The 17,298-nt window shown below is 41.1% G+C and overlaps 1 protein-coding gene across 2 annotated transcripts; it reads right to left on the bottom strand.

The window, feature by feature from the left end:
• Positions 1-6,953: 6,953 nt before the first annotated feature.
• Positions 6,954-16,744, bottom strand: LOC121530644 (T-box transcription factor TBX1-like). Of its 2 annotated transcripts, none has more exons than XM_041835762.2 (8): positions 15,997-16,744; positions 14,195-14,534; positions 11,277-11,378; positions 10,874-11,045; positions 10,200-10,355; positions 8,815-8,882; positions 8,437-8,537; positions 6,954-8,077 (listed from the first exon to the last, which is right to left on the bottom strand). In XM_041835762.2, the coding sequence occupies exons 1-8, from the start codon at positions 16,181-16,183 to the stop codon at positions 7,692-7,694; spliced, it is 1,512 nt and encodes a 503-aa protein (XP_041691696.1). In that variant the 5' UTR covers positions 16,184-16,744; the 3' UTR covers positions 6,954-7,691. The 2 variants fall into 2 exon arrangements, with proteins under 2 accessions (XP_041691696.1, XP_041691695.1); XM_041835761.2 differs by having other exon boundaries at positions 14,195-14,585.
• Positions 16,745-17,298: the final 554 nt, after the last annotated feature.

Raw genomic sequence — 17,298 nt, forward strand, 5'->3', positions numbered from 1 at the left:
ATCCAACTCTTACACACACACACACACACACACACACACACACACACTCAGAACTCATACACACACACACTCAGAACTCATATACACACACACACACACAGTCAACGCTGCTGTTCTATTATATACTATTGATTCCACTGCCAAATTTATATTTGTAAATGCAGTCCATTATTACTATGCATACTACCTCTTCTATTTCTTCTACTACTTGTTATTCTTTGACTCTTTTCATTGTTATTATTGATGAATGTTCTGCTTTGTTGAAGGAGCTAGCACATAAGCATTTCACTGCACCTTTTATACCGGCTGTAAACTGTGTATTTGACATACATTTAATTTTGATTTATTGTCCTGTACCTCACTTATCACTTAGCTGTGTCCACCATCGCCTTGGAGGGCAAGGGTCAGCGGGTCATTGTGACTGGATATTTTCTCTGCTCAGTCAAGAGTCTTGAGCTTAGCTTAGGCCTCTGCTGTTACAGCACGGGTTGAATAGACCTTGGCGTATTAATGGTGGGTTGGATTACTGGGTGTTGACGATGACGTGAGATCAACTGAGCTTGAATGTTTATAAAATAGAAAATGAATAGGACCATGATTGTAAGAAAATAATCGTTCTCTGCTTGAGAGCAGGTAAAATGCCACGCTTTGTGGGCCGAGCAGTTATTATTTATCGTATGCACACTAATATGAATGTATCACGGATCTCGCTCTCTCTCTAGTGATGATGGGTTTTTATATTCACCATAAAATGTCCGTCAGCGATGGCAAATGGAACATAAACTGTAGTACCTTCGCTTGCTGAAAAGCTTTGAGAAAATATGAAACACGTGCTCTGCTCTCTCTGCATGACTTTTAGGTAAACGACTCCAGTAGGTCTACCTCGGCTTGTTTTCAATATCTGTCCCCAGATATGCCAAGCTGCAGGGGTGTGGCAGGAGAAATGTACACAAAGGTAGAACAAACTGAGCACCGCTTTGATAGGCCTGTCACAACAGATGGTCCAGATACAGATGAGTGTCAAACGATGCCTCTGGTTGCATTATCATTCATTCTCCTGAGGCTCCTCATACGTCAATGGCAAGCATTTGGCATCCGATCTTCTTTGGAGCTGAAGACATCTGTGTGCATAGCTAGGCTGTACAGAAATACCACAGGATTTCACTCTTATTAAGTCTTATTCTTCTGTCTGATTGGGGTTAGGCTATTTTCCACATGCCCACTCACATTTAAAGCATGATATTAGCTAGTGAGGAAACACTGGAAATCATGTCAGTGTTTACTTGAGCTGAATGTGCAGAAAAATAATGAACATCTATGGCCCTAATTTTAGAAATGTAATGTAAAAAAATACAAAAACGCATCATGGTGATAACCACTGTGGCAAACTTGTATGCATTTGCTTTTTCTTTTCAAAATAGTTTGAGTTTCTGCTACATTTTGGTATCTTTTTCTGTAAAAAACAGCAAATCATAAACAAAACCACTAAAACAGTATTGGTGGGCTGCTGTTTTCCATGCTGTATTTAATTGGTGGGCTGCTGTTTTCCATGCTGTATTTAATTGGTTGGCTGCTGTTTTCCATGCTGTATTTAATTGGTGGGCTGCTGTTTTCCATGCTGTATTTAATTGGTGGGCTGTTGTTTTCCATGCTGTATTTCATTGGTGGGCTGCTGTTTTCCAGGCTGTATTTAATTGGTGGGCTGCTGTTTTCCTTGCTGTATTTAATTGGTCGGCTGCTGTTTTCCATGCTGTATTTAATTGGTGGGCTGCTGTTTTCCATGCTGTATTTATTGGTGGGCTGTTGTTCGCCATGCTGTATTTAATTGGTGGGCTGCTGTTTTCAATGCTGTATTTAATTGGTGGACTGCTGTTTTCCATGCTGTATTTCGTTGGTGGGCTGCTGTTTTCCATGCTGTATTTACATTTACATTTACATTTTAGTCATTTGGCAGACGCTCTTATCCAGAGCGACTTACAGTTAGTGAGTGCATACATTATTTTTTAATACTGGCTCCCCGTGGGAATCAAACCCACAACCCTGGCGTTGCAAACGCCATGCTCTACCAACTGAGCTACACCCCTGCCGGCCATTCCCTCCCCTACCCTGGACGACGCTGGGCCAATTGTGCGCCGCCCCATGGGTCTCCCGGACGCGGCCGGTTACGACAGAGCCTGGATAGTTAATTGGTGGGCTGCTGTTTTCCATGCTGTATTTATTGGTGGGCTGCTGTTTTCCATGCTGTATTTAATTGGTGGGCTGCTGTTTTCAATGCTGTATTTAATTGGTGGACTTCTGTTTTCCATGCTGTATTTCGTTGGTGGGCTGCTGTTTTCCATGCTGTATTTCATTGGTGGGCTGCTGTTTTCCATGCTGTATTTCATTGGTGGGTTGCTGTTTTCCATGCTGTATTTCATTGGTGGGCTGCTGTTTTCCATGCTGTATTTCATTGTTGGGCTGCTGTTTTCCATGCTGTATTTCATTGGTGGGCTGCTGTTTTCCATGCTGTATTTAATTGGTGTCCTGCTGTTTTCCATGCTGTATTTATTGGTGGGCTGCTGTTCGCCATGCTGTATTTAATTGGTGGGCTGCTGTTTTCAATGCTGTATTTAATTGGTGGACTGCTGTTTTCCATGCTGTATTTCGTTGGTGGGCTGCTGTTTTCCATGCTGTATTTAATTGGTGGGCTGCTGTTTTCCATGCTGTATTTCGTTGGTGGGCTGCTGTTTTCCATGCTGTATTTATTGGTGGGCTGCTGTTTTCTATGCTGTATTTAATTGGTGGGCTGCTGTTTTCAATGCTGTATTTAATTGGTGGACTGCTGTTTTCCATGCTGTATTTCGTTGGTGGGCTGCTGTTTTCCATGCTGTATTTCATTGGTGGGCTGCTGTTTTCCATGCTGTATTTCATTGGTGGGTTGCTGTTTTCCATGCTGTATTTCATTGGTGGGCTGCTGTTTTCCATGCTGTATTTCATTGGTGGGCTGCTGTTTTCCATGCTGTATTTAATTGGTTGGCTGCTGTTTTCCATGCTGTATTTAATTGGTGGGCTGCTGTTTTCCATGCTGTATTTAATTGGTGGGCTGTTGTTTTCCATGCTGTATTTCATTGGTGGGCTGCTGTTTTCCATGCTGTATTTATTTGGTGGGCTGCTGTTTTCCATGCTGTATTTAATTGGTGGGCTGCTGTTTTCCAGGCTGTATTTAATTGGTGGGCTGCTGTTTTCCTTGCTGTATTTAATTGGTGGGCTGCTGTTTTCCATGCTGTATTTAATTGGTGGGCTGCTGTTTTCCATGCTGTATTTATTGGTGGGCTGCTGTTCGCCATGCTGTATTTAATTGGTGGGCTGCTGTTTTCAATGCTGTATTTAATTGGTGGGCTGTTGTTTTCCATGCTGTATTTCATTGGTGGGCTGCTGTTTTCCATGCTGTATTTAATTTGTGGGCTGCTGTTTTCAATGCTGTATTTAATTGGTGGACTGCTGTTTTCCATGCTGTATTTCATTGGTGGGCTGCTGTTTTCCATGCTGTATTTCATTGGTGGGCTGCTGTTTCCCATGCTGTATTTCATTGGTGGGTTGCTGTTTTCCATGCTGTATTTCATTGGTGGGCTGCTGTTTTCCATGCTGTATTTCATTGTTGGGCTGCTGTTTTCCATGCTGTATTTCATTGGTGGGCTGCTGTTTTCCATGCTGTATTTAATTGGTGTCCTGCTGTTTTCCATGCTGTATTTAATTGCACATGTTCTACCGTTTGGTTCCTCTAGCAGGCGTACTTTCTGTTGGGTTGTGGCATATTTACAGTGTATTTTTGGGGCATGATGTGTAAATTAAATTAATATCAATAGAGTGCATTATCAACAATAATATTTATTAGGAGTTGTGCTAATTTCGACCCGAAATGTACTCGCGTAAGACCGTGCATTTGTTGTGCCACGCACAATCTGTCATGCCTAAAGGTCATTTCGGATTTAGTCGGAACTCTCATCTCACGCATATATTTGTATTAATATATTTTCTGATATAGCCTACTGGGCATCATCGGTCACATAAATAATAATATTGTTGTGAGATTCCTTTGTTGTGTGATAGAAGCGGTAATTATCCGTCAGTTGGATGACCATGGACCCCTGTTCTGTCCTCACCTGGCGGCCTACAGCGAACAGACAGTTGGAGAGTGGCGCAGGTTCGGCGACCACTGGACCCACATCAAGGCGAAGCGCTGCAAGGATAAACACAGCTGGGTCGACCTAACGGAAGAGTCCTGGGTCTCAGTGTCCTCGCCTTCCTGATGGGCCACTTGTCATACGCCCAGCCGGGGTTCAGCTCACGCGAAGAGAGCCTCAATTCTCCTGACTGCTACTTCCTGTCCAGGTCACAGGAACGAACCAGGAATATGGGGATATAGGGAAATGTGTGATGATGTGTTTCTCAACAACAACAAAAAACGTTCATGTGTATAATAATTATAATTAGAATAATGTCATTATTGTTGTTATTATTGGTCAGATGTTATTATATTTGTGTCTATATCGAATCACTCCATAATGGTAGGCCTAGGCAAACTTTTCGTGACTTTCTTTGCTTCCAAATTTCCCCTATAATCGAACTTTTATCGTTGAGTTCATGTAGATCTTTCAATGTAAATGTTATAATTATTTATAGGCCTACTTTACATTATTTTAGTTATCGAATAATGTTTTCAAATTATATTATTTTGTAGAAATGTAGTGTTAGACATATAAACTTCGAATCTTAAGTAGCTTATTGTTTTTCCTATGCTCATTTGATAATCAGTTTATCCATGTATTGAAATGTAGGCTACATCTTAATTTTGTTCGAACATGATGGAAATATTTAGGCCTAGTTCTTCTAACCTATACGGTAAAATGATATAGTCAGTCTTTGGGAGAAAAAAAACTATTCGCCTCAAAGGAGAGCAATTTCTAGGAGAAACAAATATTCCATGTATTCCTGAATGCCATATATTAATGCCTCTGTTGTTTGTGTTAGTAGCCTACCCTAAACAGAAATTATACGATCAATTGGTCGCCGGTAAAATGAGTGGAAACATTATTTAACCTTTGATACCTTCACAAGTCATTACAGGCAGGGGTCAACCTCAACCTGCGCGCGGGCGTCCTTTTCCTCTACCTTGGGACCCTTTCGCAGCTGCATGCGTTTGAAGAGAAAAATACATAGGCCTAATTGAAATGAATCATGACGTTTCCTATTGTATCATGACAGTCCCGACTCCCAGATCCCCAAACAGCATGATGTTTTAGCAGGAATTATCATTGACAACAAGGCATCCCTCATAGGACTTCAAATAGAGACAGCTCTGCACGGAATGAGAATTTCTGTTTTCAGATTTTGACACTTTTTAGCTAAAAATATCCCACGACTGTCCCAATTAATGTGAGGTGTTATATCCTTTGAGGGGAAATGTTTTTAGTGTTTTCTTCTTGTCTGTGTGGAAGAGATGAGGTGGGTATTTTTCTGTTAGGTCAAGTGGTTGGTTGTATGACTCTGGTCATTATAAAGCCGTTCCTGCTCTTGATATTGTAGATGATTGTAAGGTAATGTGTGCTTATATTTGTCCTATTGGCTATTTCACACGTGTATTAATATGCATGTGTGAATTGGAAATGTGTTTTTTTGCATAACCAATTATTTATTTATTTTACCTTTATTTAACTAGGCAAGTCAGTTAAGAACAAATTCTTATTTACAATGACGGCCTACACCGGCCAAACCCGGACGACGCTGTGCCAATTGTGCGCCGCCCTATGGGACTCCCAATCACGGCCGGTTGTGATACAGCCTGGAATCGAACCAGGGGGTCTGTAGTGACGCTTCGAGCACTGAGAAGCAGTGCCTTAGACCGCTGCGCCACTCGGGAGCCCCTACCTGAAACACCCTCATAGAGTGGGGTCACAGCCAGGGTCTGCCATGATCAAAAGTGATTCTAGAGCAATTAGGGTTACTGGCCTCGCTCAAGGGCACATCGGCAGATTTTTCACCTTGTCGGCTTGGGATTCGAACTAGCGACCTTTCAGTTACTGGCCCAACACTCTTACCGCTAGGCTACCTGCCCTCTTAAAGGCAGGATGCCCTGCAATGGCCGGGAATCGAACCCTGGTCAATAATACGTTTGAATCCTTAGGGCAGTATTTTGTTTTCTCATAATTTCATGTAGCAATGGTAAAATTTGACTTATATCTTTGTCTGGACCAATTGACAAATCTGTCTGCAAAACTATTTTGTTTTATAGCCTAAACATTTTTTTAAATATTATTTTGATTTTAAAATACATTAAATGTCAAAATACAGATAGGTTGCTGCAAAAAAATGCCTAAAAACAGCATATACACAGTCTTTTTCAATTTAAATCGAAAATACTTTGATATAATAAATAATGTTTGATTTAATAGATTGGGTTGGATAGAATCTATTGATTATCAGATGTTGTTGCTTTTGGCAGATAGTCTGCTGAGTTGCTCAATAGGATGCCCAGTTGTTGTGGGGGGTCTGTTCAGGTTCTTCAGTTATTTGCTTACACTCACACACACACACACACACAAGTGGAATTAATGGGCTTGGCCTTTCCAAGTGTGTGTTTACTTTTGAGAGTATGATCCTAGACATCTGCCAAATTACTCTGCAACTATGTGTGTGTTTAGCGTGATTCCTCTATGCAACACACCATTTAATAATTCTGTAGTCCCAGGTGTGGATGCTGACATTTGAACTGTAGCATATCAGTGTACAACCTAATGTTTACACAGGTTCCTAGTCCTCTTTCTCACATATACACTGACTCAACACTATCAACCAACTGGGTAAATCCGGATTGAGAAAACGAAACAATGCAATCAATGAGGCAAGGTCTTTCCTGGCCCTATGATAGCACACAGGGATTTGAATGGAGAACTGGGAGAAAGATGCTTTATGAATTAAAAGTAAAGAATGTAATGTTTATTTTACAGTTACAGAACAGTTCTGCTTCTTTATTTACTTAGAATTGCTGCAAGTCAGTGCCATGGTACAAGCTTCTCAGGGCTGCATCTCAAGATGGTTCAAAAATATTTGTTCTATCTTCTCAAAAACATTTAGGTGTTTCAACACCTATCCAATGAGCTCAACATGCAAATGTCTGGTCTATCTATGGAAGCTTGATTGACTAAATAACATATGGCTTTTCTGAAAGCAAAAAGAACAAAAAGTGCATCCAACACAAAAAAAAAATCAATTCCAGTCCGTGATAATGCGTCGTCCATGTTTTAAGAGAGGGCACTGGTAAACTGTTTCCTCTGTAAGCTGGCTCACTGTCTGCGCCGCTCTACCACGCAGGCAAAAAAGTGCCCTCATGTAGAGCTATTGCTGTCAAAGTTCAGAGGTCAAGACTGACCCCTGCTCAGTCTCAGAGGGCCAGTCTGTACATCCTGCCAAGATACGTTTCCCTTAAATAAATACAGCAGTTTTTGTCTCTCTGAGGGGATGAGGTATCCAGCAACGAGGGCGTGCCGCGCAACCTCCCAACCTCCTAACCTCCTGACGTTGCATCAGCCATGAAGACAGAGTTGTGTTGTTGTCCCTCCCCTCCTGCGTGTTTCCTTTTCCACAGCGCTAGCTAGCTAGTAGCCGAACCCCAGGTGTGTGGGCCGTGGCTGCCAGCTACAGCTATACAGTCATTATCTGGGCCCGTAGTCATAGTTAGCGGGGGCGCTAGTGGTGGAGTACATGTTAGCTGTGGCTGGGTTCATGTGGTGGTGGTAAGTGTGTCCTCTGATGCCGGGTAAGGGGTAGGGCGACGGCCGGGTCTTAGCCCCCAGGTAGTGTTCGTAGGATGTGGGGTACTTGTAGGGGTGGTGGTGCAGGGTGTCTGGGGCCAGTGGGTGGCCGTCCGGGATCCGCAGGTCGTGGGGAGGGCTGGGCCGGCCACTGCTGAGGGGGATGGCGTGGAGTCCTCCTTGGACGGGGAGGGCAGGGCTAAGGACACGTGACATCAGCTGGTGGGCGGGGTCTGCATGTATCGGCGTGCCATTGGGGTCCCGGTCATAGTCCCGCCTACTGTCCTCTAAAGTCAACAACAAACAAAGCAGACAGTCAGAGATAGGCAGACCAGACAAACAGATAGCTGCAGACTGTAAAGTAGGCACATTAGCCAAGCCAAGCATTAGCATGACAAAGGCATTTTTATAATTGTACAATCTACATTGTGAAAGCTACATTTACTGTAGGTAATATCTGTTCAAGATTTTACATGGATATTCACTTATGAAAGCAAACATTTACTCGTATTTCAGTTATAGCATTGCTAAACTGAGATTAAATGTGTACTTTGTTATAAAAGATAACAATTCCTGGATTCAATAGCACTCTCAGTGAAAGTAATGAACTATATTCCTCTTCTGAGACAAAGGGAGGGCTACAGACCTTTCTCTGAGCCGTTCTGAAGTGGGGGAGAAGACATTGGATTCCTTGTTCTGGCAAAGGCACTCATAATTGGCAGAGAGCCTGGCCTGTGATTCCTGGGCCTGGAGGAGAGAGAATGGATTTAGTTACACTGACTGTAATGTCTGTCAAAAACACCAATATCTTAATGACCTAATAAGGTAGAAGATAACAGAGCCACAAGACATACATAATTAAATGTGATTTACTCATGTTATGTATCACATTTGCTGTAAATAGACTAGTACATATTTCATATTCACTGGTTCAGACAATTTGATGCACTTTTGTAAAAATGTATCCAGTTTATTGTCATTGATGAATGGAGTAAATTGAGTTTAAAAGTGTGTGTTCTCTCACCAGTCCTCCGGATCACAGTCCCTGAAGCCCTTTGCGAAAGGATTACTGGCGATTTTCAGCTGCGTGATCTACAACGAAAAGTACAAAGTGAAGTAAACCTTCATGTCAAAGTGGAAAGTCCAACCCAGAACAACACATCATTACGTGACATATACACGCTTGTTCCAGGCTTTTGGATTTAGGCTATGATTAAACATGCGAACGTGTAATATTCATGAAAAACATAGTAGCCTAGGCCTCCTATACTCGACACGAAAAAATAGAGCGGAACGTGTTTCTGATTATGGCTTGATAGATCTGCTAACTAGTGAGGGTCAAAGCATTTACCGTTACGTTGACTTAAAGAACGACGCTATAGCGACCCCCTCCCCTTTTCCCTTTTATCGAAACGTAGCATATGCCTATATATTATAACCAACATAAAGGTAGGCATTTATCAACATACAAATAGAAAACGTATTTTTCTATAATAATTGCCTACAGTTTAACAAGTGATTTATTGTGGTCCTGACACTGAATTAAAGTGTTAACTGAACATGTCATTTTTTATAATTGATGAGACCAATAGTTTTGCACATCCGTGAATGTAGTTATGTGGTCATGAATTTCCGGAATGAGTTGAACAACAAACTTAAAGCCCCTCGGTGCGCGTTGGAGACCGGTTAGAGACCGAGGGTCAAACAGATAACACAGAGCAGGAAAGACAGAGGAAAAAAGAGAGAAACTGGACAGCTGTGCAGGGGCATCAGTGCATACAGACAACTTTCAGTCTCAAAAATCTCACGTAAAGGAATTATGTTCAGCTATTTGATACAAGCAAATATTAAAAAGTAAACGGGGATCAAGGCAAGAATCAGTTGCTCCATAAAATGAACAATGCAACGTCAAATAGCCCTTTTTACATTTCTTAAATTTGGTTGATCCTTAATGTGTAATTTTGTTATAGTGCATTATAGTGGGTTTACTAGCAGTAGGCCTACATGGTGTTAATTTGAGCCCTGTTGGAATTATGTAATGGTCAAATCATGCACACATGAATAAACAAATCTAGGATTCGTTTGTCAATGGAATTATTTTTCATGCAAATTATTAGGCTATTACATACAGGCTATTACTAATAGTTTTACATCATTATTATAAATAGAGGCAAACAGGCTGGATCCACGTTCATCATGTTGTTTTAGGCCTGCTGTTTTATATTTTGCCTTATTCAGTTATACTTTTTAAATAGTCCCATGGTGCAAACACACTGCCTAGAGTTCGTGAGTTTGTGAAAAAACAAATACACACTACAACAGACATCTATTATCATGTTGTGATGTTATCATATAGGCCTAATGTGTGTTTATTATATCTGCATAGCATATAGAGAGAGAGATCCTTACCCTGTGGTTCTGGTATGCTGTGACCGCCGTGAACCGTGTTTCCTCAAAAACAAAGGTCTTATAATTCTCCTCGGCATACTTCTCACTGTCTTTGCGTGGGTCCACGTAGACGACGTGGAACCTCGGCTGGTATCTGTGCATGGAGTTTAGAATTATCTGTAGCGGGAGAGAGGCAGAGGTTAGGCCTATTGGGACAAAACTGAGTTATAAAATGAAAACTCAAAAATCTCAATGGACATTTTTTGATTGTGATGTCTCTAAAAAAAAAATGGTGTTTTCATAATCCCCTGATGGCTAATCAACGCAGGGGTTAGTTAATAAGCACAATCATATTGAAAGTCAACACATTTTACGCACTAACCATTTTACGCACGATTAAATTGATCAAATTATGCATGGATTAAAATGATGTAAAATCAATCAAAAATAATTATACATAATTTCCCAGATCTATTCAACACGAATGAGTAACCTGGAAAAAGTATAGGTGTAGTTAACGAAATGGGAAAAAAGTAACTCTGCCTGTGGAAACATTTTGGCACACAAGACAAACGAATGTGCAGGTGCTTTAAAAATATAAATATTTTACTCTATTTCAAATCATTTGAAAGCAGATGCAAGCAGTTCAAATAAACCCTTTTTTTGTAAACTAAGGTCTTCGTTACAATACTTACATGTCCATTGTCATCCAGTAAATTGTTAGTGAGTTTTAGTTTATCGAATGAGACTATCTGCTTCATCCACTGTGCGCCTTTGGCGGGAGAGTCGGGGTGGTAGTGAACTCTCCCGGGAGTAGCAGGGTCAGCTTTACCCGCCACCAGCCACGAGGAGCTGTGAAAAGCATACCTACGAAAGGAAGAAAAAAACAAGAGCAACATTTTCATTGAGGTTTCATAGGCCTACATTCTGTTTTTCAATTCAATTCCTTGTCTCGGGCCTATACTTTTAGTTGGATGCACGTTCATTGGAACATATGCCATAGCCTATACACTCACTGCAGCGAAAGTAGACTGGCACAAAATATTTCCCAAGAAAGGTATAGATTTGTATCTAGTTCATTTGGTAAATAAAACGTACCTGTATCGTTTATCGTCGACTGGTAGGAAATCCATTAGCAGCATGTAGTCTGCCATAGGATCCATTCCAAATATTTTCACTTGAAATGTTGGAAACATTCGCCTGACAGAAGAAAACACATGATACATTAAAATCGGTTGCCTTTGACTTGGCTCTATCATTGTCTATGGGTTCATCTGCAAGTGTTTGTCACTGAGTGGGTTTACTTGCGTGGGATTTGGGAGATTTTGGCAAATTCCCATCAGGAAATAAGTCATATGTTGTGATATACTTCGTGATATTCTTTTAGAATACAACATTTTGCCTTTTTTCAACAGTCGATAACATTATCTCACCCACAGCCACAACAATAGTATTGTTATAGGGTATGCATTTTGCATTAGGCCTATATTTTGTTGTTATAGGCCTATGATGTTATGACGCCTTCCAAGGAAGAAGGAGGCCCAGGGTTGTAGTTTTTGTGTATGACGTCATTCAGTATGGTTAGAGTATGGTTACATTTTTGGTTAACGCAAATTACGCTTAGCTTTATTTAACACTGTACATTCACTTGCATTTCTCTTCTGCCCTTTGATGGATTCTAGTCACACACACTCGTTGCATCGAGGGACTGTTCTTTTTCTTTACCCGTATCTTTCATAAATATGCTCTCTTTCTCTCTCCCCTCATGCACACGCTCGCAGACGGGGTGAGGAGTCTCATATACCGTAAAACGTTTTATTGTATGTGAAGTAATCCGCCAAACCAGTGAAAGTGATCCTAAAATCCCTGCTCAATTAACGTCAGTGTCTATTCAAGGCTGCAGTTGTGGATAGGTGAGGCTAAAGTAGTTTTTAAAGTGCCCTCCCTCAGATCCTGTGTTGCTCAGTGTCTCTGGAATGACAGATGTTGTTCTGCTGTCACCCTATAACACAGAGCAGGTCAACTGAGCCTTCGGAAATGCCATCTCTTATGGAGCTCAAATCCTAAAATAAATCTTTAAATATTGAATAAAAAAATAACGCAGTTATTCATACTAATCTGATAGATATGGCAAGTGGGCCTACATTGTCCTGCAACAAATGCCAACGACATTGCATAAATAATGCCTATAGTCATATAGCGAAATTCATCAATATGCTTTTTGACTGCTATTACATCAAATATTGTTTTATTGCTCTGTTGCCTACGAGACAGCATGTAAATATCAAGGTCATATTATGCAGAGAAAGAAATAGGCCTAGGCCTGTAATTTTACTAATACGTGGAATGTTTACAGTAGAAATGTATTTGAATGCAAAACTTGTTGCAAAACTTGCTAGCTTTTGAAAAGCGCAAAATTGTGCATTTTGAGAGGGTATCACAAGGAAAAGGGTGCATAACCGTAACAGTAGAATAAATAGTTATAGCTCAAAAGGAACTGCGTAGATGCGGTAAAGATACGGTAACGAGGTCAATGACGCAGACCGTGGGGGATAGAAGAAGCGGCAGGTAGCTTAGTGGTTAAGAGCGTTGTGCCAGTAACCGAAAGGTCGCTGGTTCTAATCCCCGAGCCGACTAGGTGAAAAATCTGTCGATGTGCCCTTGAGCAAGGAACTTAACCCTAATTGCTCCTGTAAGTCGCTCTGGATAAAAGCGTCTGCTAAATGACTAAAATGTAAAATGTAAGAAGGACGCCGGATTGGCGCACATTCAACAAATATGATCGAACAAAGTGGATATTCGTCAACTCCTTCATGATTGATGTATTGTAACAGGCTCACATTGTAATTACTAAAGTCCGATTTGGCTGTTTTCGCTGCATAACATTTAGAAGTTGTCCCTTTTCAGGTTTAGAAGAAGTGACTGCTAAATGCTAACTTTTGTTCGTATAAGCTGGTAGCATAGCTAGCATACAGAAATCGGTGGTGGTAGTCAGTTGTTTTAACTGTAATACAGTTGATTGGTGACGATGACATAAGCATGTATCGGGGTTGGCATCATACAAGCATTACTACCTCAACATAGTGTGAAATACACATATAAACAATAGCCCAAATTTAGGCACATTTTTCTGGGGGGCAATGAGGAGATTCAGAACCTTTTTCCCAAGCATTTCCATGGCATTTCCATTGTTTTGGTCGAGTTCCATTGACCTCTTTACCGCATCTATGCCATTGCCCGAAAAAGGCGAATTCTGGAACGTTCTCTATCTGTTTGAACAATCTCATGTAGCATCCCCTAAATGCCTTAGATATGGTGTTATTACTCGGTATAAGATAGGAAAGCACAAGTTTAATCTATGTGAAGTGGGCCTATATGTCAGGGAAAACACGACTCACACAGGGGAAAACAGAAGGGCCTTTACGCGTACAATTATCCCCTAAAAACCCATGCGTAAAATGTTCGATGAATATCAACGCCCTTTCGAATATCGTACTTTTAATTTGGTCAGAAATAATAAGCTTTCTCTGCCCACACTTGTAGGCCGTTTTAAATATGTTTGCGGGGATATAGCCTACTCTTAACTGTATCCACTAGTCCAAATTAAATCAAAATGCTTAATTTCTGAGAATATTTAACATAAAAACTGCAGGCCAATATTTGATTCCGTTCCAGTCTGACTATAAATGATATTTAACACTACAGAATATTCATTGAATAGGCCTAGTTTATTAGTGAATAGTTTATTTATCTAAATATAATGAGCTAAGAGATGTTTTCAATAGATATTGCTGCGTAATTTCCATTGCAGCATCACACCAACATCAATTTGTTGACTAAATACACACCAACTTTAAATATTTTCTCCCAATATATCTCATGATTTAGGCCTACTTTGTGTGTGTAAGCTCTCATGGGATACATTTGAAATAGGCAACTAAATATTTGTTCATAACATGAATCTGGAAGCCCAACCCAGTGAAGCCTGCATGTATCATGGTGTAAATTCCACTCACCTTCCAGCCTTGGTAACGATCATCTCCGTTCCCAGATGATTAAATTCATCCCATAAAGCTTTCATCTCCAACTGAACGTTAATGTTGGCCACCTTAGGGTTCTTTTTCACCAGAGACTTGCTGTTCGGTGTGGAACTGGGGGACGACGAGGAACAGTTGGAAGTCCCGGTGTCGCTCTGCTGGGTCTGTGCGGGGTTCGACCCCGAGTAGTTGTAGCTGTGTTGAGCGGCTGGGCATGGCTCAAAGTGGGTTTCATGTTGGCTGTACGGGTCCCCGGGGGACGGAGAGAGATGGTAACTCCCCGGTGCGTTGAGGCTGCTTAGGCTGCTGGTCGTGAAGGCTGCAACATCGCAAAAATGGGACAGCTGCGTCAGCCACGGACTGGATATTGCTGAAATCATTCCAAAAGCTGTATTTTACTATATGCGTTGCACACTGAAAGCAGTTGTAGTCTTGAGTTATTTTTTTCAAAGTCAAACAGCCTTTATAGATTTTCGAATAGTTTTAAAATAGTTTCCGTTTCGTGCGTCTATTAGTGTTTTCTGCGTCCATTAATCCTCGGTGTTGCATCCAATGCTGTAATAAACTACAGCCTAAATCCTAAAATGCCTGTTGCCTTTAGTGAATTCGCTCGCAACGTTTCTCGCAAAACGTCAAATAGTCGAAGAAAAATCATTCAGAATTTTGTTTTTTCTGCGTCCCTAATTATAATTCCCAATCCTGACCAAAAATGGTTTTGTAGAACTATAACCCACACACAAGTTGTTTTTTTCGAGGGATTGTGTTCAAAAGTATTCCAGGCGGCCTCGGCTCTGCTGTGTTACTGCGGTATGCTACACTGCAATCCAGACGTCTCTCTTATCTCTCTATAGGGCCTCCCCTTCACGATAAAACCGGTTCTTATTTCTATTTAGATAAGGAACTGCAGGTAATGTGTCTTTCCTCGCCTTGGGACGAGACTGATTGACAGTGAAGTGCGCCCCTTTTAATGGGCTTTCCGGCACCCATTTACTTTTGGATAAGGGTATCGCCCACATCGTCCTCCTGTAACAATAGACGGGCTAGCTGGCACAGTGAAGGGTAAACTGTTTTACCAGGTAAACAAACACGTATATGCATGAACAAACAAACGCAACATTATTTTGGGGTTAATGTATCTTGAATTATTATTACATGCCAAATGGAACTGGGATAAGGGACCCAATTACACTGTGTTGGATATAGGCCTATTGTCAACTATTTTTTTTTACCATTAATACGCACGGGTGCCCCATGTACCCCCGCCCCTAACTTCTCATTCCATATTTTCAAAATGTGTTCTCGTTCTCTTCTCTGATGGTAGTAGCTTATGTAAGAACTCACTTTGATTTGAAATGCAACTGAAACCACTATTTTGACAAGCTTCTGCAGTTCTATAAAGATATAATTCGCCTATGAACACTGAGTGTTTTAGAAGTTATGATTAGTTGAAGTTATGAATAACTTCCTATTGTCATATGCATCATATTTTCCCCGGAACTTTCCTATGGCCTATACTGGATGTGACTTTTCGGGAATATTTTTCATATGAACTTACTTTTACACTATAGCCTGCTCTAGCATCAACATTGCTTTATTTATGCATTTACACTAACTCAAACATCTGGATGCTCAATTTTAGTATATTGCAGGAACAAGATCACATCTGTATGCAACAACAACAACAACAACAACAACAACAAAAACAACAACCTGAGATGAGCAACAAACAAACTTGACGCAAGCAAATATTTACAAGGTTATTGTCAAGACCGCGCTCGTACCTTCCATTTCTCTGGTGACAGTGCTGTAGTGCATTTTAAACGAACTGTAACAGTTGTGCTGGTTTTGCTTGTCCAGGCCAGTGCCGTGTTTGTCAAATGTTGCGTTTCCTGCTTGCTCCGCAGCTGAAATCAGAGAGGCTATACTGAAAGCATTTGCTTTTGGAGAGAGGGGACCGCTGTCGTCCATAGGCGAGGAATCAGGTCGAGAAATCCGTCTCTCCTCTGCTTCCTTTACGCCCTATTCCAGAAAGCAGATGGCTAGACACAATGCGCAGGAACATATGCTGCAATAGCTTTACATTTCTCCTCTAACATTCGTTGTTATTCAGTGACCTTTTGGCGAAGTAGGTTAGGCAACTCCGCTGTTTTTAAAGCAAAGTATTCCCACTGAATCTTTTTGACGATATGGTCAACATTTTAAACTTTTCCCTTGCACTAATTCAATTGATATGCCCAAACAGGTCCACTTGTATCATAACCTCGTTCATCCGCAGAGAGCTGTTCCCTTCTTCCTCCATTCGGTGGCTGGGTGATGTCATAAGAGTTCGCTAGTCTGCCTTGAGGAGAAGCTACTGCAGAGAGAGAGAATGTCAAAAGTGAGAGCTCCACGCCTCCCATGCAGGGCTCGAAAAAAAGTGTGCACGCTTTGACTGGATGTTTTATTTGAATAAGACCTGGTCAATCATGTGCCAAATTTGAATCTACTTTGGGAAAAAAGTAGACCGTCATTGCGGATGTCCGGCTTCAAAGTGCTGCAATTTTACAGTAAATTATATGTTTGGGTTCTTTGGTTGTGCAATGACAGCGCGCGTAATTGCCAAATACCTTGGGCATGGGGGCCGTTGTTGTCCCGAGCTTTTTCGTCAAATGAACTAGGCATTGCTGTTGTGTCTATTTTTATGGAGGTAGGATTAATGTATTACTTTATGGTTATGGTGTTCCCATTGAATCATGGATTCATTCATTCACCAATTTTATGCATTGCCTAATTGGTGCAATGGCTGCACCAACCAATACACGACGACCTCACTTAATACTTGAATACTATTGATCTCACGATCAGACATTAGTCAGACAATTGTTTAACCCATATGGATTATAGCATTTTATTATTCGTGAACTAAATTATTGTCTATCCTATTTATTGCCTGCCAATTGTAATCGCAATGCTTACAGCTATATTCAAACGGATGGTAGTTCGTTTGTGGCTGGCTGGCTGGCCATGGCGGGTTGTAGTCAGCAAACAAAGTTCAGCGCAAGTGTTGCAGAATTAACACTGGGGCTGCTGCCCTGTGAGCCTGC

This window comes from Coregonus clupeaformis, chromosome 18, assembly GCF_020615455.1.
Source record: "Coregonus clupeaformis isolate EN_2021a chromosome 18, ASM2061545v1, whole genome shotgun sequence".
In the NCBI taxonomy this organism is placed as follows: domain Eukaryota; kingdom Metazoa; phylum Chordata; class Actinopteri; order Salmoniformes; family Salmonidae; genus Coregonus; species Coregonus clupeaformis.